This window comes from Corapipo altera, unplaced genomic scaffold, assembly GCF_003945725.1.
Source record: "Corapipo altera isolate COAL_440 unplaced genomic scaffold, ASM394572v1 24b, whole genome shotgun sequence".
Taxonomy (NCBI): Eukaryota; Metazoa; Chordata; class Aves; order Passeriformes; family Pipridae; genus Corapipo; species Corapipo altera.
In genome coordinates this window covers 12,578,153-12,601,343 of record NW_020884888.1, presented here as the reverse complement: position 1 = coordinate 12,601,343, position 23,191 = coordinate 12,578,153, and the positions used below count along the sequence as shown (strand labels likewise).

Genomic DNA, 23,191 nt, shown 5'->3' with positions numbered 1-23,191 from the left:
TTGTTCAATCTGGAGAAGAGACAGCTCCAGGGAGACCTAATAGCACCTCCCAGTACCTAACAGGGCCCTATAAGAAAGATGGGGACAAACTTTTTAGCAGGGTCTGTTGTGATAGGACAAAGGGTAATGGTTTCAAACTAAAAGAGAGTGGTTTCAGACTAGATATTAAGGGAACATTTTTTTTATGATGAGGGTTATGAGGTACTGGAACAGGTTTCCTAGGGAGGTGGTGGATGCTCCGTTCCTGGAAACAAAGTCAGGTGGGACAGGGCTCTGAGCAACCTGACATAGTTGAAGATGTCCATGCCCATGGCAGGGGCGTTTGAACTAAATGACCTCTTAAGGTCCTTTTCAATCCAAACTACTCTATGGTTCTTAATCTTAAAGTTGGTAGTTAGAGAACCTGGGACAGTATAGCCCTAAGATCCTGTTTCTGTGTCAAGAACCACTCATGCATTTGATGCAGAAGTCACTGAAACCAAGAGCTGTTCCAGGATTCTTTCATCATGCCGTGTTTCTTGAAATCACATGAATCCCGAAGATGGTGCGGCACAATCATTGTATGCAGTCATTCATTCAGTTTCCAAGTATCAACCCTTTGCAGTCATGCAGTCCTACCATCTCTCTGAGATGTCTGGATTGTTCCCTGAAGGATACGTTCTCATGTTTGGTTTAAAGAAGGTCAGCTTGACAAAAACAGTTTTCCTCAGCCACTGACTTTTGTCCTACTCTCTATATAGCAACAGATCTGATGCTCATCCTCTCCCTTCAGCTAAGAAGTATTTGATACCTATGTCACATTAGCTGATTTTTAACTTCCTTCCACTGATCATGACTATATACCTCTCAGATGCGAAGACCAGATTCAGATGTCTGTGGAAACAGCTAATTTGAAGTAAAATTGCACCCCCATTCTCTTCCAGTGTTCCATGACCATACAGACTGAGTTTTATTTGACATTTTGGTCTTAATTATGATTTATTAGGTGTGGGATGGTTAGATGCTTTCTATCTCCATTAAATCTTAATGGCTACATTTTGCCTTTTTCTACTGAAAGAGTTCATGGAAATTAATGCAGTTAATGGACTCCGCTATTAAGTACATGTTGCTGGGAGATATAATAATGATACTTCAGAGTCTCTCCCACAATTTGCTATTAATGTTAAGGAAATGCAAATTTCACAATAACATTTAAAGTCATTTTTGCTAGTCAAACTATTAAGGTTTAGTTTCAAGGGGGGAATTGTACTTAAAATTATCATCTCATGAATATCATGGAACACGATTATTTGTAACACTGTAACATTACTGATAAGGCACAAAGACTAAAATACAGCCTACTAGGTTTCACTATAACATTTAGTCCACCTAAAATTGGACTTGAACCAACAAAATTAAAACCTTTTTCTAAAAATAATGTACTGAACAGCTGCTTTTTTTTGCTAGAATGCCTTTTACTAGTTGAAGGCCAAATTTGAAGTGGGCTGTATACGCTAGTAGAACTTTAGTCTAAGCAAAAAACAGTTGCTGACCATATTTCCTTTTACATTTTTTAACTTAATAAATAACCATATGCATGAATTCTAACTCAAAGTATACTTTAAACCCAAGTAGGCTTTTTCTTTTCCTCTTATACATTTATAGAATTCAATATAAGAGAAGGTCTAATCTGATACTCATTTTACAAGTTACTCCATCTCTAGGTTTTATCCCGTTGTATATAAATAACTTTTGCCTGGCCGAAGGTTATAATTCAAAAAAGCATATAGGCTAGAGCTGAGGACAAAAGGTCATGGGGAATCAATAGTTTTTCAGAATAACTGTTCCCATTGCTTACTGCTTTCACTGCTGAAAAGTGAGTTTATTATCTCATTTCCAGCCATTGCTTCTTTGAGTTTCTTCTCTACCAGCCTTACAGAGGCAATTACTTTGTTAAATTTTAAATGTTGAAAATGGAATTATTTTTGAGTCTATCTTCTCTCGTCCAAAAAAGTAGGAAAAAGAAAAATCAGAAAACCAACAAAAACAAGACTAAAAAAATTCAACAGTAAAAATGGAGAGAAGATACTACCAGAATTTTCAATTGTTCACATTTAAAAGCCCACATTACACATAAAGCCCACATAAAGCCCTCAGATGACTCTAGTACTTACAGTAAAAAATGATTGACTAAAAGTCCCCTGAAATGTTGTGGGGAAACAAAACAAAACAGAGTAGGTATTACCAATCTCTGAGTCCTTTCTGAGCCTCAAAAGTACCAGCAACTCAAGGAAGAGCTAGAGTTGCAATTTCAAAAGCACTGAAATGCAAATCTCACTCACTTGAAACATGACTAATATCTATGCATTAATGTTGTAATGAAAACATTACCTAAATAAGTACTAAGGAGTTCCTATTTCGCAGATACAGAAGTGAACTGGAACACCTTCACAGGTTAACGAACAGAAACAGCCCTAGCCAACAGGACAAAACAAAGGAAGTTTTTCGATCCCATATACTGCTCATTTCATTAGACAACACACCCTCAAGAACAAACAAGATCATTAAGATTCATGCTTTAGGTAAACTAATGACAGATCTAATCTATATTTGCTATAGTTGCAAAATAATAATAGAATTACATAGATTTTTCCTACTGGAAGAGAAAAGCACAGGTTAAATGACTGAAGTAGACATAAGCCCTAACAAATTTGTAGTTCAGTATATCTGAAGTTTTGATGTAACTTCGAAATTTTTTTCTTATTTAAAAAAAAAGAGAAGCATGTGAAATCAATAACGTTGGGATCGGTGGAGGACGTCACAAAACTGAACAGAACTTAGTTTGTTTCGCACAAAGTCTTCTACACGTTCTGTGAGGAGATACTTCACTCCTTCAGCAATGCTCTGTTTTTCTAAGCAATGCATAGATGATCAAGGGACTTGCGCAATTCAGACCTGAGATTTAATTATTAATTATAAATAATACTTTTCTTTAACATATTTAGCCAGGTTCTGAGCTCTTGCTGAGCATCCTTTATGCAGAGGCTCTCACTGCACAGTATGTTTTCTGTTGCTCTGCTTTATATTTCTGTCTCTGGCAATCATTATCATGTAGGTTCCTAGCATAGCCATGGGCCAAAAATTCAACATCTAAACAAATACTGAACAAAAACAACAAAAAGAATCTTAAAAGAAAAAAAAATCCAAGAAAAAATACTCCTTTTCCCTTACCATGTTGAATACAGCCATGGTTAATATTATAGCAGTGGTTGTCAATGTAAGAGTGATCCTTGGCCAAGGACGATTTGCAATTATTCCAGATGATTTCAGGATCCACAACAATGAAGTTGATGCTTTCTTGCTACATTGCTAAGTGCAAATGGTATAGAAAAGAGGAAAAAAATAGCTTTAGTATATTTAATTAGTATTAAAAAGAGTAGAATTAAGAAGGCTCAATATTGAGGGCAGCATTAATCTTGAAACAGTCTACAGAAATATTCAATATTATAGTCTCACAAGAGTTACAGAACATGATTATACACAAAATTAAGGGCAAATTTAGTTAAAATATTTGCCATAATATCAATTCTGTTAAATAATTATAATTTGCAAGTACCTTATTAAACATTTTATATATACTACTAATAATAGCAAATATAAAGTTGAGTGCAGTGTCATTACCTTTAATATCAGTAAAACCCATGAAAATGAACTGACCTGCCTCACCTCAATTGAAAGGGTCATATTTAGTGGCCTCTGGACAGATCAAAATGTAAATAATGACTCTGCAAAGTCTTTGATAGAGAATAAAGGCTATATACATAGATATATCCTTGGCAGCCCACAAAACAGAAGAGTGTCTGGGTTTTCCTTTCATTTGTTTGAAGTCTTGTTTGATAATTTTAAGTGAAAAATTAACTCAGCAAAGCAAATCCACCTTCCCTAAAACTATTCAGAAAGTAAATAAGCACACAACAACTGGACTTAAAATTTGATACAAAGACTATTTAATGAATAGAAATTTTTTTCTTACATAGTGACAAAAATTAACAATAAAAAACTTACTCATTTAATCTGCTTCCAAAAACACATTGCAAAGCCTCCATTCACACATGCATGGTGCCTAGAGGCACAAGAGGCTCACACAGAATAAACAAGAATTTGTGACACATCCAATAAATATTAATTTTCCCAAAACTTTAGCGATGAAGAGATAAGGTTGCCTAGAAGCATCTTGTGCCCTTTTAAAATGTCAAATTCAGTTATAGGGAAACCTCTGTAACAAACGCAATGAAAAGTTAAGGAACATGACAGTCCCACAAAAGTAATTCCTTTTTTCAACTTGTTTTGTCTATTTACTTAATATTATCAGAGATCACTTTACATATTGTTTTTCACCCCAGCCACAGCAATCAGCAGAGATACAAGCACAGCCAGCACCAGAAATGGGAACTCAAGCACTAAAACCGAACAAACATAGGACTTAATTTGCAGCACTGATCCATCAGTTCAGGTTCAACAGCTATGGAACATCATGCTAAATTACACTACTACCCAACACACGTGATGGATTTTGCATTAAGGTCTGTCATATGTCAGATAACTATTTCCCTCCTAATTATACACTATTTGAACAACTCCACTACATATGCAGAACTTTTTTTACATATTGTTTCACAGAACAGAACCATAGAATCAACTGGGTTGGAAAAGACCTGCAAGATCATCAAGTCCAACCCTTGATCCAACACTGCCGTGGTTACTAGACCATGGCACTCAGTGCCACATCCAGTCTCATCTCAAAAACCTCCAGGGATGGTGAATCCACCACCTCCCTGGGTAGCCCATTCCAATGTCTGATTACTCTCTCTGTAAAAAACTTCTTCCTAAAATTCAAATTTCCTTTTTTGATAGGAAGTTTTGCATACTGAATTCAGTTTCTGAAAGGTTAAAACACTCACTGGAATCTCAAGGATGGACAAAGAAAAAGTAAAATGCAGGCAGCTTTTACACATACATTACTCTTTCATATTAAAAAACCACAAATACGTAAACTCAAAGGACCTGCATTTTCGAGCAAAAAATTCCTACTCAAAAGCCCTTTTAAACTTCAAAACTTTGTTCTTCACCCCTAAGTATATAGTAAATTTCAATATAATGGGAATCCACATGCAGATTTCAGGAAAGTTTTGTCATCCTTCCCACTTTAATATAGTAAAAAGCACAAAGCCTTGATTACTGTTCTTGCTACAGAAGGGGAGTGTTCCAATGGATGCCGGGAATGGATCTGTGTGAAAATGAATCATTCAGTTACCTGTCTAGTCTGCCTAAAACCCAATGAGTCAGTGAGCACAGATTTACAGCAAATTAAAACAGTCATGAAATCCTACCTTAAATTACGCTTTGCCTTTATTGTAGCTCACCTGGAGCTTTACTGCAATTTCACCTACATTGTTCTGGGATTTTCTTGTAAATTTAGAAGTAGCTGGGATAGTTTACACTGTATTAGGGACAAGACTAGCCAAGTACACTGAGGAAGTATGAGGAATATAAAGTGGATAAGAAATTCTATAGATAAAGCTGTTCACTGTGTTCTTCTTTCTGAATCACGTTGCAGGGAGCTATACTGTGTAAGAAAAACCTGTAGGATAAGAAATTCCAAGAAAATAAGCTAATGATGAAAATAAATTATCTGGTTTAAACCAGATATATTTTACTATGAATTTTACTGGTTTTAGGTTATCTGATGAGAGGCTAATCAAATTAAACACAAAGACATGGTGATGATCAAAAGAACAATGACAGATGGTGGAATCAAAGTAACCTCATCAACGAAGAACAGAAGCCATTGAATCTGCTGCTCCTAAGACTACTGGAGGAGAATGTTGCAGCCATGGTTTCTTATGGGAAACCTACCAAGAAGACTCAGTGAAAAAAACTTCCTTTACAGGATCCTCTCCAGACTAAGGGTGTTCTCTGCCTAAAAGGATAGTGGGTTGGCACAGGATACTTAATTTTGCAATGGAGCAGAGAGAAACTTGGGATTGTATCAAACCTAATGGTGTATTTTAAAGGAATTGTGAGTATGTGGAAAACTTACATGATGTTTAAGGGACAGGACACAGGAGAGGAAACAGAGGCATAAATGTGGATCAGAGAGGAACGGAGGTAAATGGAGAAGAGAAGGGATGAAAGGAAATGGTTGTAGGTGAACACTTGTCTAAATGAGTCTGTTGCATATTGTTATTAAATTCTATCCCTAACCATCTACTGTGTAAGAGCAGTCTTTGTTCTGAATCTGCATGTGTGAGCATGCCAGCAAACTTCATGCTGGACTAGATGGCAAGAAGCACAGGATGAGTGCCAGCCATACTGTGGAGAGAGATCACATATGTGAGGCACCTGAGGGCTGGGTAACACCAGCTGAAGTGTCTCAGACCAGTCCCTGGGGAGACCCATAGGGCGTGAGGGGGAGTGTGTGTGTAACCACTAGGAAAATTTAAACAGAACTGGCTGTGAAGTTGGAAATTTATGTTTGGAAAGACCCAAGATCTGAGCTAGTCACTCTGTAAAGTGGACTTTGCTAATGTATTTTAGCAAGAAGGAACTAATTGGACTGATTTTCTACATTTCCTTAAAAGCTGTTTTTCTGCTACCATTAAAGAAAAAAAGAAAGGCAACTTTATGACTAAGAAAAAGTCTGGAGAACAACAACACAGATTTCAGGAAACAATATATCATTCAGTCAATGTCATTAATCAATAAAGATATTCCATTCTTTTCATTGCTATTGCTAAAATTACAGATACTGCTGGCTCTGACCTAAATAATATTTGAGTGATGTTAGAGGGCAACTTCAAAAATGAAGTTGTAGAGAGTTATTTCCACTTGTCAAACAGAAACATACCATAGCTCAGCAAGGTTTTTCTTACCAGGCTGTTAAATGTTCAGCTCTGAGTTCTGGAGGGGGAAGACTACTGTTTATTTGGTACATCTGTCATGCCCACTGAGTTTGTTAAGCCAATGAGGGTCCTGAAAAGAAAATTTGTGACAAAACCCTAGAAATCTTTAAGCCATTGAGTAGACAGTCTTTGGAAAACAGGAAATAATACACTGTTGAACAGTAAATCTCTATGTGAATTAACAGATTTGCTGAACTTCTTTTCACTTTTCAGCAATCCAAATTCAGTCTATATGTAGTACAACTGCAGCAGCTCGCTACTGCCGAAAATTCAGGGAACCTCTGGAAGCAGAACTGGAGTGATAGGGTGATCATTAAATTCAGATTTTTAATAGCACTGGCAGAATTATGCAGCTTTATTTTGCTGATTCAATAGCTTACATCATGTGCTTTTTGTTGTGAATGTTATGTCTCCTTGGCAATTTTCTGAATAAAATGGAGAATGAGATTACAGGAAGAAAGTAATCATTTCTTGAAAGCACGAAAGTAGGATAAGATACCAGAGCTCAGTAGCATTAGATTCTGTGTTCATTTTAAGTGGAGCTGGCAGAATATTGTTCAGTGTTTATCATTTACCAACTAGAAATAATAGTTATTTGTAGTATGAGAGGTGACTAATGGATTACCTTTTCATCTGAACATGTTAAATCTGATATGACATCTTAGCATGATAATGAGTAATAACTTATTTTGAATATTCAGGACATTAAAATGTATCCTGTGTTGTCTTTCCACACACAAAAATCTACTTCAGCATTTAATAAAATGAATGCTGTCTTTCTGAGTGAGATCAAGGAACTGGTGAGAGAATTAATTGTGACAGCTATGTTGTAGATGAAAGACAGTGTCGTAAGAGCTGTCACACTTCTTCATATGCTAGCCGAGGTTGGAACATCTTCACTGAAGATCTTATTTACAGAAAGCTGTTGAATCACATTTTCTATCCATCTATTATTGTTCTTTTCATTTTGCATTCAAATACAACTTGGTATTTTACCAATACTGATGTTACGAAGAAAAAATCAAGAGAAACAAAATTCAGATTTTTTTTCACATGCTTGTTTACACTCAGACTTGAAGAAGACACCAAAGTTCAAACCCAAAGAACTGGCTGACAGTGGACTTAAGCTTGGAGAAGGGGGATTTTGCTGCATAGGCACAAGCTTTTACTTGACATACTTCTTAGTGGTCCTAATGTTGATAAAAAGGATCAAAGTACTTCTAAAATGAGTACTGTAACACCAAGCTTTTGAACTCAACTGTGGCACCTGTAAATCTAAGCCAGGCATTTTGAATCATACGGAATGCAGTCAGGTGAAAAGTCTACTCAACTTACATTTCCTGCAACTGGCTGGACAAAATCTAGAATACTGAATAAAGAAATAACAGCAAAAACGAAAGTTTGTATCACATTTTTAATTTCATCACACTTTGCAGTGTTTATTATCCTTCGTAAAGGGTCGTGTTAAAATGGCCACATGGTTCACTTCAACTGTGTCATTCACAGGCAGTCAGAGTTCAGTCCTGGCACTTCCTGTGCTGCTTTCTACATTCAATAAAATACACAGTCACTGTGCTATATACTACTTTAAGGTAAGATGTTCTCAATCCCTCCCATCAAAGCTTTTTTATTTCTCAGAAATATTTAAAGAGCTACTGGGTTTGAGAAGAATCAAACCTGAATGACTTTTTAAAGACTACTAAAGTAGAGGAAAAAGTTCGAAATGCTATGTTCTACACTGACTGAGTCTTGATTTCCAATGAGATGCTACCATTCAAAAACTGTCTCACACAACAGGAGCCCTGATCTGTGACCATATTGCAGTACTAACACATCACGAATATCAACTTGCAGGTAATATATGTAAAAAAACTTGAAAACCATCTGGATGCTCTCTGCTTTTGTCCTTTTAAAATTACCCACAGGAAAAATAATTTGCATACTAGACTTATTATAAGTCTTATAGACTTATATATTATAAGGAAGCACACTTGGATATCTCTTTATTTGGAAGTAACTTACAATCTCATCTTGGGCAAAGACACAAAAAAGCAGCATTACTGTATTTAAAAAACATTCAAGCTAGTCTCATCAAAAAATATTAAAGGAGAACTTATTAGCAAAACAGACATAAGAAACTCATTCGCCAAGATAGGCAAGTTCTCCAGCTGGTCACCACCATGTAATGTCATAAACATGGTAAGAAAGATTTTTTTTACTGACATCAGTACATTTCCAAAAATTCCTGAAGTCTGAACACAGTACTTTACTTAGTGGTGATGGATTTGCTGAAGTAGTGCCTGTGCTAGAAACTCATCAGAATGACTTTTAGGTTTGATGAGCCTCTTTCATGGACCCTACTGTAGGTGCCAAAGTGCCTCTCTAGGTTTTCCCTTCCTTCCCCCATCCCTGTTTTAATCTTAATTTACAAGCAAAGCCTTATATTGAAGAAACTAAAGGGCCTACATCTTTCATCTGTATTGGTGTTAAGAGACACTCACCTAAGAGATAAAATTCCATGCCAAAAATAATTTTCAAGTAGTGTTGGTACTGATATTCCCTTCCTTGTAGAGTTTTTAAATACCTTAAGCATATACTGTCTTTCTGACTGTTAAGTACCAACACCAATCGCTTTACAGTAAAATACAAAGAAAAGGTAAAGATTGTGTTTCACTCTTTGTACAGTGGTGTGGTGTAAACAAAGTGCTCTCTCCAGCAGGGACAGGGCTGCTCATGTACTGGCTAAACTACGTCAGATGCTTTGGTGACCTCAAAACAGAACATCTTTGTCAACTGCAGAGCTAGTTATTTTCTGATGTTTATTTTGTTGGTATTGTGTTCTGCTAATTCCATGGTTCAACTGGGTATTTAAGAGAGACTATAAACATGTTCAGTGAGATGATATTACTTCTATCTTCCCTATTAGCTGAAGTAGTTAAATAGGTTTGCAAGTTATAAACATATACAGCAAAAAGCTATTTCATATTAGTGGAAAATAACTGGCACAAAGAGTATGTCACATCGATTAAGTGCACCCATGTCCTAGGTAATGCAAAGAGATTTTTGAGATAGTATTTGAATCAATGAACGTGGAAAATCTGCTTGAGACTAATAGTTCTTTGGCCGGCTACCTCAGCCAGCCCAGAGATCTTTCCTTTACATGCTTGGTGTGTTTTTTTTTCTATTAATTGCATTACATTTTCTAATGTATCATTTAGGTAACCAGATGTCTACTCCCTTGCATTCACATCAGGAGGTAAAACACATTAACAATTACCAGGTCTGAGGCACTTCACACTCATTCTATGAATCTGTCTGTACTTAAGGAAGATAAAGAGAAGAGACACAGAATATACATGAGCTAAAGGATCATCACTGCATGGTCCTGTTTCTGCATGTAATTTGGGAAGGAAACCTCTCAAGGAAAATTCAAAGAAAATATTCAAAATTAATAAAAAAAGAAGAGACTACATTTAAAATGTGAAAGTATAAACCAGAAAGTATCTTTACCAAAAAGACTCATAATATTCAGATTTTACTCTGAATACTGTGATTATCTAAAAAACTAACAACAAAAAAAAAGCATAGGCACAAAGAAGTAATTAGAACATAAAATATATAAATTCCTTTCAAGTTTCAGGACATATACCATTTTAGCTAGGACTGAGGAAGGTTCAATGCCTATGGCCCAAGACTGGCAGGGAATGAAACACTCCAAAGGCAGGCTCTGGACATCTCCTTATTTGTGCTACTACTGTGCTGCATCCTTTGATGGAAACATTCCTATTCTTCTTTAACAACTAATATGATCACTCCACACTAGATTGAGCTGACCACACCAGTGCCGCTAAACAGTAGAATCAATTCAGAATAAAGTCAGAGTGAAAGAGTGAGCACAAATCTCTTGGAATATTGCAATTAAATTCTGTAAGAGCTAGTAATTTTAGCATTACAATCTGGGTGGGTTTTTTTCTCTTGCCAATGAAATGAAAAATAGAGAAACTTGTTCAGTGTTGACCTTTGTGTGACTTACTCTGTGGTGGTGACAGCCATTTGTAATTGGTGGAGACTGAGAGGGCAGTGTCAAAAGTACTGAGACAAGCACATAACACAGTGACAGCCAGATGTCCTAACTTGAACTTAGATTTTGCTGTCTTCACTGGCACTACAGGTACCATTCTATAATCTTGTTAACAGTCCTGTAAATATTTGACTACTACTGCAAGTTTATGTATCAGATGCAGGGGCTCAGGTTGGTGGTAAGGCCTGACCCTGGTCGGGCATCCCATGGGACAGCAGTGCAAGAAAGAGCCAGAAGTGTTGGGTAGAGAGAGGAGGAGGGAACAAAAAGAGAGAAACAAGGTTGGAGGAGGAGGTACTCTATGCTGGAGTGGATGGCCACACTTGAGCCCATGGAGGACACATGTTGGAGCAGATGATGCTCCTGAAGGGATTGCAGCCTGTGGAGACCCTAAGATGGAGCAGGATGAAATTGTGAACAGAAGAAGCAGTAGACAGAAATACCTATGTACCAACCACTCTCTACCCCCATTTGTGCTTCCTGAGGAGAGGTAGAAGAGTCTGGAGCAAAGGAATGAAGCTGAATTTGGAACCAAGGGGAAGAATGGTGCAGCTTTCATATTTGGTTCTGTTTATTACTACCTAAATCTATTTGCATTGGTAATAAATTAAATTAATTTTCCCCAAGTTGAGTCTGCTTTGTTGATGACAGTAATTAGTCAGTGATCTCCCTGCCTTATATCAAGCCACAAGCTTTCTGATCCTATTTTCCTATCCCATCCTTCTGAGTGAGGCAGAGTGAGTGAGCAGCTGAGTGAGTGTCTGGCCCATAGCCAAGGCTAACCCACCACAGGTCATCTGTCAGGGTCAGTCAGACCCAAAAAATTCTCAGTTTTTTTGGTGCATTTTAGAAGAGCGATATTTGGTGAATTTAAAATCTGCAATTATGTGCATATGCATGAACATACAAGCACATCCACATTTACTACATGCCCTCCATAGGGGAATCCAAAATGTACCTCTTTAGAAAAAGAGGTGTGAAAATCCCCCACTGGCAAAAAAATCCCCAAACAAAACCAAACCACATTAGCATTAGGACGATAAAGCCTGATTTCTATTAACACTGACACTGTAGTGTGAAAACTCAGATATTGATACTTATATGGTTTGAAATTTTAGACTTCTAGAAAGAAAACATTTTTACTTATGGGTCAGATACTGCAATGAGTATGCTACTGGAATATAACATAGGTTGTCACTGCGGTTAAAGCTGCAAAACAATACTTGGATTTTGACATGAAGGAAAAAATCTCAGGGAGAGGACAAGGGAAAGAAAAACCTACTGCCTCTTTTGTTAACTCTCTCTCATCCATCACCTTACAAAACAACTTCCATGCTCATGAAGGAAAGACAACGCTGCATCAACTATAGTCATAAGTTGCTGAAAGGCTTCTTAGCAGCATAGTTTCTGTATTAGAATATCTGAACTCAAAAAGACGTAGACAAAAGTAGCTCCTCTTCAAGTTATTTAGGTTAGAATGTGACATCTGGCAAGTCAAGAGAATTGCAATAATAGGACTCCATTTCTGGGAACTTATTTACAAGGCATTGTAAGTAGGTGTTAGACATTATTCAAGTGGCAAACTCCTCAACTCTGACTTGGGATATTTGCTTAGCCATCCCTTTAAATCCAGAAAAATATGTTTGTATTCCTCCTAAGTAACACTATAAATAAAAGCCCCAGGAGAGTGTATGTTCTAGCATTTCTTGATGCCATTTCATTAGCAACTATATTACCTACAGAAAAAAGGCTGGCTTTTCCTTGAAAGATTGGGGTTTTTTTAATTTGCTAATTGAAGGGCAGTACACTGATATCACCATTTTACTCATATGTCAATAACAAATAGCAATCAAGTATGACATTACATGAGAACTAAGTTTTACTGTTAAGTAATAGCAACACCTCTAAGACCTCTCTTCAATGATTAACAATATTTTAAAATATTGTTTCATTCTATTTCAGATTAATTCCTGAGCAGTGGCAGCATCTGTAACTTATTGGAAAGACAACTGAAATGTACATTAATTATATTTTCTTAAAAACATGTCCTGGTTGATTATAAGCCTCATAAGAGAAGAGGGGGAAATTATAAAATCCTACTTCCTCTGTTTCTTTTTTAACTACCTTTTCTTACTGTTTTACTACATAGTCTTTCCCATGTGATATTTTGCTTTTTTATAAAAGATATTTCAGTTTTCGCTATGACAGTTTATGGGAATGTAGAGAAGGAGAAGTGGAGATTAAGTGACAGGTATACAGATAGTTTTATTTCAGATTATATGATAAATTCAGATTGTGTTCACTTTCTTACAAATCCTGAAGCTCCTTGTTCTAGATGGAGTTACGTGGTGGATCTATTTGAGAATAACTGAAAGGAGGACAATAATACTTGGAAATTACATTGTGAAATGCTGAAAGGTTTGCCCAAATCTCAAATTAAATTAAATTCTCAAATTCAGTATAATATTTCATACACTAATAGGTATTACCTGGAGTACTCAACAGCAAAATTGGAAATTTACTATAACATTTTTATATCTCAAATCAATTGTTATGGTGAAATATTCTCTAAATTCAGAAAATGGTCTTACATAACACTTAAACAAATACATAGTTCCCGAAAGAAAGCACTCATGAGTCACCTCCTGCAATCAAAATAGCAAAAAAATTTGAAAAGGTAATCAATCAAATAATAATGAAAACCTTTCAGAGGATCCAGCTTTATAGCGGAAAGAGATTACCCATGTAGATGCAGACAACCACTCCATTGGCATTTACTGGTTTTCAGATAAATGAGGACATTTTACAGAAAATTAACATGGACAAAACAATGTCCACAGAAGCCTCAGCATGTAGCCTTTCTCCTTTAACTGGCACTCTGCAAAGACAGAGTAACTTGGCAAAATCAGAACATGTTATTTAAAAGAAACCATCAACTAATGGATTAAATTTCCTTGAATACCTACCAAAAGCTGTCCAGCAAAACAGACAAACAAAATGAAGGAAAGGAAGAGAAATGCAGCCCCAAATGAAATTCCGAGAATAGATGTTCTAGAAGAAAAGGAAAACATGTATTAATTTTTCTGTTGCACAGTTGTAGCATGACCTTTCTTTGTCTATAATACCAATGATATGAAAAATTACCATGTGCAAGTTGCAACTTTCAAACATTAACACCATGGAAAAACAATTCCAATCCTTACCAGACTGACCAGGCATTTCCTTCTGCCATTTTCTCAATTCAGGAATGTTTGAATTGGCATTACCTCTGACTTTGCAAAGCTATTACCATGAGAAAATAATATCTACACATAGAACTTAAATGACAGGGTACATTAACAGTAGCAATGTTTTGTTTTGTTTTGACTTTAAGAAGCCTGTATTAAAGAAGATGCGTATTGCTCTAGTTTTATGTTGTTGATTTTACACTATTTTTATATGATTTTTAATTATTTTAATATATATTTATTTTAATATATATACAAAATAAACTTGTTTGTAGTGTACATTCACCTCTAAAAAGTAGAAAATAGCATGGGATAGTGTTGCCTGGTTTTCAGTGTCCCTCAGGTAGAACCTGTGATATCTGTGATGCTACAGAGTCTCAGTCAGCAAAGGCCCTGATAGTGACTGGTATTTCATGAATGGTCAAATTTGACTGGCTTGCCAGTCTGATTCTGAAGTATGGGAGGACATGATAGGAAGGAAAAGTAAATAACCACAAAGAAAGAAGAACCAACAAGATATTTTAAATGGAAAAAAAAAAGAATAATCTGTACTCTTCTTGAAATCATCCTTACTCAGTGTTCTAATTCATGTTTTTCTCTTGTGTTATAAATAGGAAGGTCTAGTCAAAATAGCATCCCTGGATATTCAGTAAACAGAAACAGAGATACAGTAACAATGTGTGCATTCATTCATTCATTCATTCATTGTGCAAATATGGAAATGTCTCTATATGAATACTGCAGTAGAGCATAATTGCTCCATCAGGCACTATACAAGAGCTTCTTAGCACATCTGCCTAGGGAAAGATGCAGTGGAACTTAATTATGCTTAATGAATTCCAAGAGAACACCAGAAGCTCTGGATCAACTGAATTGTTTAAGGAAGAGAACTAGATGCTGTCATGAATCCCTCATCCGAGTACTTGCCTTCAGTTTTAACCACAGATTTGATACTATTACAGAATTAAAAAATATCTCTCAATTCCTTTGAGCATCAGCAAATATCTTATTTTATGAAACCTTATATGCTGGAAATATTGGCATGACATTTTAGAAATAAGTTTTATATCTCCTGCATTTCCGTAAAACTGTAACATCTGTTATATTTTGTTAGTGCCTTCATAAACTTATGATTCAGAATTAAAATACATTATTAATAAAAGCATACATCGCTGTTCTTCAGAGATTCCATGTGAACTCAAATGTATACATTTTCAAAACTATAATACTAAGAATAAGGAGTAGAACAATATGGATCAATTTCCTTAGATGACATACAAGTATTGGAAAACATTTTGATCTGTTTTAACAACAGTGTTATACAAGCTATTTTCAGGAAAGAACAAAAAAGCACTAAGAGCATCAACCAATTTGATGCCATTAAAAGCATTTTGGAGAATAACTGATGAGCTTCCCTGCCAATCACTCAGAGAACTTCTTATATGTTAAGTATTAATCATCAGATTTTGGGCTGATGTGCACAGCTGATGAAAAACAAACAACTGGCAAATCACGACATATATTAATATTAAAATAATATTTATTTTAAAAATTATTTTAAAGTCATTATTGTTTATGAATACATGTTCTCCAAAAATTTCTCAATGAGACTGAGACAGTAAGCTGCACATCAGAAGATGTAGAACTAGTCTCTACTCTTTAGAAATTTAAAATCTAGTAAGCAACAGAAGAGATGAAAGAAGAGGAAAAAAAAGCCAACTAGGAAATTAGAAAGAAAACCTGTTAGAAAACTAACAGGCTTAATTTTTATATATGCATAAACACTTCCAATCACATATGTCCTTCAGTAACATTCAAGGAACCAGTCCTACATTTCAAGCTACTGCTATTCTTTCTCTGATATGAAGGATAAAAAAAGGAGCCTGTACACCTTAAAAAGTAATTCAACACAAGAACAGCCTTATCAGTCAAGTTTGGAGTGCATCCTTTCAGAAGAAGAAATGATGATGTTTGTGAGAGAAAGTGGAGAGCAAGGGAAATAAAATTAACATGGCATAAAGAGAGCTTATGCAAAAAGTACTTTATCTCCCAGGCAACACACAAGAACAAAAGGTCTTTGTAGCTGGTTTACATAATCAATGATGTTATTGAGGAGGCACAAGAAAAAGAATTACACAGCAAGGTGAATAGGGCAAAGAGAAAAGGACTGAGGATAACAAAAAGGAAAAGTGGTATCTTAGAATCCAGATTTGAGGGATGAAAAGAGAGCAAACAAAGTAGTATTTTTGCTCCCCACACCCCCTACTTTTCTGGGAACAGCAGGACTTCTGCTTCAGTTAAGACAAAATAATTTCATAGTTCTCCTAGAAGGCAAGAAGTGGGCTGAAAATGCTACAAAGGGAAGCAAAATACTAAAAATTAAGTGCCACCAAAACCAAGCCCCATTTGAATCAATAACCATAGAAAATACATAACATGCATTTATTTTTTTGTCACTGGAACATTACAAAACCAGTACAGATCTTTACAGTAAATTAATCTCACTTTTATTTTGTAGAGTTACCAAATGTATTGCACAGGTCACTTAATACATTGCATTGACAGATTCAGGCAAACCAGTCAAAAGAACACCTGAAATCACATCAGCCAGATAACTTTTTACCTGCCTCTTCAATGGAAGAGGAATTGACCATTCAAGGAATGACCTGCTAGAGTGCCCCACCAGGAACCCTGACAGGACAACCTTTGATCATAACCTACAGTGAGACAGTTTAACATTGAGGAGACAGCATGAGAACTTCTCAGGTTTCAGATAGTTCTATTTCTAAATAATTTACGATCTTGGCTATACTGCTCATATTTTTCTTGTTTCATCAGGAAATCTCTGTTTTGAACTATTCATTTTTATCAGGTGGTATGGGACTGGAAAAAATTTGTATTTATCCAAACTTATATCTTGTTGGCAACATTGCAACTGGCAACTGAAAAATAAAAATTTATTTATGAAGGTAAAGATACCGAAAAATGTAGAAAAGAATAAACTCCTTCTACAATTTTGTAAGTTTTAGGAAAATATGTGACTTATGGCACACGTTCCTTAGTGGCATGTGGAGAATTTCCTTAGCTTGCCAGGTAACAAACGTCCATGGTTTGAACTACAGAACTGCAAATTCTCTTGAAGTGATAAAATCATAATGAAGACATTGCAAATGACAATTATACAAGGCAATACTGAATTCAGACTCCTTTGGTATCTAAAAATAGCTATTTTTTTCATAATTCAACCGATGCTTTCAGTAAGCCATCGAAGGATTCAATAACAATGGAGACTGTATGGCAGTTTCGGTGTTAAAAAATACCAATCAAGTGTTATAACTCCACTTAAGCTGTGGGTTTTTTTGTTTGTTTGTTTGTTTGTTTTTTCATTTTTGTTTTGTTTTTTTTTTTGTTGTTTTTTAAATTAGATAGAACAAAAAGATAGCTAATAATGGTGGGTTTCTTTCATTTATATTGTCTTATATTTTACATGCCTGCTTTCAGACAAAGTTTTTAAGTACTACCTTTTCTATGGAGAAATTCAGCTGTGCCTGGTTGGAAATACTATGTTAGGGCCTTCTAACCCCCTGCCTGTATAGAATGAGAAGATTGCTAGTTTGGTATGACTCAGGACAAAAGGACACAGTTTCTTGAACACAGCACCCTCAGAGAGCGAAGACTCAGAAAGAATCTTAAATGTAGCCCCTAATAAATCCCTTACTCGAGTAGCACAAGAAGTATCTCCTGTTCAATAGAAACATACTTTTGTCAACTCACCAGTTTGCATTTCAAAAAACCCAACACCACCAATTCCATGTTAGTTGACTGCTTAAATAAAGAATGTACAGTGGTCATGAATTATTAAAGATACTTTTCTCACTTGATAAGTGAAGAACGGTAGAGAGCCACTGAAGGCCTGTTCCAAGAAAATGTAATGAACAAGATTTGCTTTCATTTTAATGTCACAATAAAGACCTACTCCTCATTATACATTTCACCCCAAGATACTGTTTACTGAATTAAATTTATAGTTACCACTTTGTGTAAGGTTTATTATTAAAATACCCCATCAGTTTACTAACCCCGGGAAAATGAACACATTAATAAATTATTTCAGCTTTGAAATAAATGGATTGTGATCTTGAAGATATTACTTAGTACTTGCAACTTGCTGGATGTTATTCACTATCAAATATCTCCAAATCTACTTTTAAGTAGCAGGCGGTGTGCCTGCACAGAAATCAATGATATTACACTACTGCAAAACCAGATTAATGGAAAAGTGAATCAATAAAACCCAATGACAGATGTAGTTCATCTCCCTGTCTTCATTAGATCGCCATTTAAAAATCCTCTAGAATTTTGGAAGAAAACAAAAAGGCTAGATAGAATTTTAGAAGAGAATAACATCTGCAGCATTGGAGTATGTTCAATTTGAGCTACATTTTTGATTACTACATACAGTGGTGATTTTTCATCTTTTTTTAATTTATTTTTTATTTGCAATGCTCCCAGTTCTCCAGCAAAGACACAGGTGCCTGCATAATACCTTGACTTTCTGTTTTCCATTTTTTGCACCTATTTAAATAATCCACAGGCCACTTGAAGTTGAATAACATTCATGTTGGTAATACCTGATTTTACACTTTTACTTTTACAATTTAATATGCAGTCCTATAAAAGGACCATAAGACATTTAACATCTTTTTAATGAAAATGATAAAGTATACGTGTCTTTTGCTCTGATGTTACAATGAGATCATGTAATATCAGCATGTGTTTTTACAAGCTGGAGGACACTTTCCTTACATCTCCCTAGAGTTCACTGATAGTCTGTTATATTTTAGTGAGCTACACTATTGGTTTAAATGACATAATAAGGATAGAGCAAAATGAGCTTCTTACTACATGTATGATAGATGATAAATGTAGATGAATTTTCATGAAAGAAATCAAAACCTAAAAACAGATTCAGAAATCATACTGCTGGAAGGGGGGAGTGAAATTCACCTTTGGCTTTTGGGATACCACAAATCATGAATTTCCCTGAATTAATTCCCATATTTATCAAAATACAGTATGAACTTGTAAAATAAAATTAGTCATGTGCCCTAATTTCAGATTTTTCAATAGTAATGTCCAAAGTCAGACTGAACCAGGAGTAGAATACTGCTGAATTCTTGGAAGAGTGTCCCTTTGTGGCTTGTATCTCTGTTTTAGAAGCTAGCTGGGAAACTGCTGTAACATCTGAACAGAAGTCCGTAAAACTTTATACATGTTATAAAATAAGTCTGCAGTGTGGAAAATCAATTTATAATGACCTAGCAGTTCCTTCTGGCTTTGGATTAAAATGTGAGTAAATACTACAGAATAAGACCCATCAACCAACTGTGATTACAAGTAATACTCCTGAAAGCACCGTACAGGAGAAAGGACTATGAGTTAAAAAATACTATATCACAGGGAATATACAGTGTTGTCTTTAGAAATTATTCCTATAAAACAAATATCAACTTTCCACTTAGTAAACAACGAACAGCAAAATTCCATTTTGAGAAGTCTAATAAAACATTCTTCATTAGAACTATCTTCCAGTTTTCAGCCTTTCTAGAATATGCACAGAAAGAAAAATAGCTGATTTATATGCACAAATATAAATCAGCACATAATATATAAATTCTGATGAAATTATTATCCCAAAAATTGATTAAAATATTCTAAAATTAATTTAAAAAATATACACTTTATGAATACTAATTATATGTTTTAATGCTTAATAGAGCAGTATTATCACAGTGATATGTTAAATACCTTTATTTATCACAGTTCCAACTCTGTAATCCATTTTCTTCCACTTCAATGTCCATCACACATTTTACACACAATTTTAGTTGCACAAACTTATAGCTTGTATTACTTTTGTTACACATATGAATTTCATTCCTGTCATCATGATCGTATTTTTAAATGCAAAGAGAAAAACTAAAATGAATGAAGAATTTAAACTAATGTTTAGCACAACATCATTGACAGTATTTAAAATTAGAAATAAGCCTAACTTTGAAAATCGTATGAAATCCTTGGTCTTCTCTGTTTAATTTAATTTCCATGAATTGACCTATGTAATCTGACAATTAAAAAATTTTTTACTTATTTTTTTTAACACTAATGAGCAAATATACATAGAAATGAGTACACGTTAAATATCACTTACTTTGGCAAAACCAGAATCTGTACAACAAAAATGCAGAAGAATATGAGACAGGCACAAGTCACATAATACTTAAATGCAGGCAGAGTAGTTGCTCGGTACTAGAAGAAAAAAAAAAACATCAAATGTTAAAAAAACAATTGCCAAAGTCAACTGAAACTTCAGCTTAAAGACGCACATATGTATAGGCAGTCTTTAGCAACAGTAAATTTCCTGTTCTTCAGTGACTTCATATCCACTAACCTAGGACTAGGGATTATCAGGCATAGTATTGAATCCTTTTGCTTCTTGAAGAACAGCCATGTCAAACAGTTTTGACTTGTCCCTCCACTGAACAAATTATCCCAAATTCATCATAAAAAGTTTAATTAACAACAATGGTAATAAAAAAACTGAAACATTTTAAAAAATATTTTTAGGAATGGCCAACCATTCTTAACAGATTCCAAGATTTTTTGTCATTAATTTCTCAAACTGATTTTCAATTATTGATAAATACTGAACGGGCTGAAACAATTATAAAAAAAAATAACCCTCATTTAAACAGAAAATTTCTGAGCACAAAAAGTAGCAAATTGTAAACTGTGCTACAGAGCATAGCTAGCAATCACACTGATATTTACTGGACCTATATTATTACTTCAATTAAAATCTTTTATGTCTCTGTTAAAAGACCTCCTATGTCTACCGATACTACTAAACACTTGATATTCTTAGGAGACAGTCAATTTGATCTCTTTTGTCATGAGAAAAATCTGTTTATCTCTAATTACTCTGTCTAGAGACATGAGAATTAAGCAATGAAATATTTATCAGAGCTGTTCTGCTATTTGAGATAGATATATCTAGGTTGAAACCAATTAAGTACTCAAAGGGAAATGATCTAAGTAGCTAATAAAGTTACTTACACTATCAAAATTTTTTTTCAAAGGATGAAAGTTTAAGATTTAATTACTAAAAGAAAATACACCAAAGAATATTTTCACAAAGTGCTCAAAATGCAAACTTCAGAAAATGGAAAGTGCATGAGCTGTGCCTTCTAATTGCAAGCACACAGCTATGTCTTTGTGCTTACTACCAAGTTCTGCCCATGAAACAAACCAGCGCACCAAACTTTACATGAACATGTAGAAATTTACTTCGGCAACCCAATAGCTTTTTTCACTTTTGAACTATATAATGAATAGAAAGCAATTCTGATCACACATCTAACTGAATTTCAAGGTGCAAATATGACTTTGCTTGATGCATAAATTTGCACCAAGTTGTGCCCTTCCACCTGATAAATACCTTTATAATGGTCCTGTTCAACAATTTTGGACCATGAGCTGCTGTTAAATCTCATGGAATTCCAATCCACTTTTAAAAGTATTTCAGTGTTTCACACTTCTCCATACATTTCCTAATGAAGGCAGGCAACTCACTCCTTAGGTTAAGTTTTGTTTGCTTTATTACCTTGCTGTACTTTCAGGTCCTACAAGGCTTGAAAAGCTTCCATTTAAATCAAAAGCAGACTTCTTACTGAGCTTTTTAAAGTCAAGACTGGATTGGTGAGTCATTAAAAGGTAGTGAAGAAAGATATTGAAAAGCTGGATCCAAAAAGAACAATTAGTTCTCTGACATTCCACAGCATTCTAAATCTAAAAGAGATTAGACTTCTACAGGGAGCATCTACACAGCTAAATAACTTAGCTCCCAAATTTCATCCCAAGTCATTGTCCAAAGTGCACGTCATGGTTTTCTCTCAAGTTGTCTTTCAGAATTTATTGGTTAGTTCCACACACATCAAAATCTTAATGAGCTCCTAGGCACAGCTTTGATTCACTCAGTGTACCACATAAGCACAGATAAGAACACAACAGGTCTAGCTTCTCTCTTCTTCTCTCTTATGAAGTCTTTGAGACAGGCTCAGGGAAGCCTTGAAACCTTTTCCACCCTAATGCATTGCTAAGGGCATACAACACATGCCTTTGTCAGCTGGCCATAAGAATACTATTCTGCTGAGCTGTGAAAGAATCTGAAAATTATTTCAGATGCTTTGAACTGAAAGGTATCTAAAACGATAATTAAATAAGTATTTGACTATCACATGGACACAGAGGATATTTGCTGTACAGTGTGAACACAGTATGGTAATGCTTCCTCTAGCCCATTCTTGCCAGGTTCACTCAGTTATACAGCTAGTTGTGGTAAAACCTACTTCTTACTTCCCTGAAGGACAGCATAACTGTTCAGCTACAGCTGCCCTATGCTTATGAGAAAGCAGAAAGAGGCAACTCCTCAGTCTTCCTGCTGAAGCTGTGTCAGTATGGAGAAATACACTCAAGGTCCACAGGGTCATAAAACAATGAAAAGGCCTGACTTTATAGGCTAGTGGTCATGACAATCACCTAAAAGGGAGGAATCTCATTCTCCAACGTCATTACTCCAAGGACAAAAAAAACTATCTGTACACACAGGTCTCAAGTGTTTTATCACACATTATTAGTCCAAAGAACATTTGGTGTTTTGCATCCAAGACAGCCAGGCATTTTTCTTAAAAAGACATTTATAGTATTGTTTCCCAAGACTGACTCTGAGCAGCAAGTGCATATGGAGAAAACTAATGAGCAACTGATATCATTACAAGTCTATCATTACTACAGATGGAGTCTTTGAGACATTGAAAAAAACCCCCAAAACCAGTGCAGTTTGATAAATGCCTTTTGAGAATGTAGATTATGGAACTTAGAAA

The 23,191-nt window shown here is 35.3% G+C and overlaps 1 protein-coding gene across 1 annotated transcript in view; it reads right to left on the bottom strand.

The window, feature by feature from the left end:
• The window catches only part of ADCY2 (adenylate cyclase 2), a 211,637-nt gene that overhangs the window by 33,438 nt on the left and 155,008 nt on the right, over positions 1–23,191 (bottom strand). Inside the window, exons 14-16 of the mRNA XM_027644049.1 lie at positions 20,461–20,558; positions 13,989–14,073; positions 3,211–3,348 (exon numbers count right to left, since the gene is read on the bottom strand). Coding sequence (XP_027499850.1) covers positions 3,211–3,348; positions 13,989–14,073; positions 20,461–20,558 — 321 coding nt within the window. The remainder of the gene's footprint in view (positions 1–3,210; positions 3,349–13,988; positions 14,074–20,460; positions 20,559–23,191) is intronic.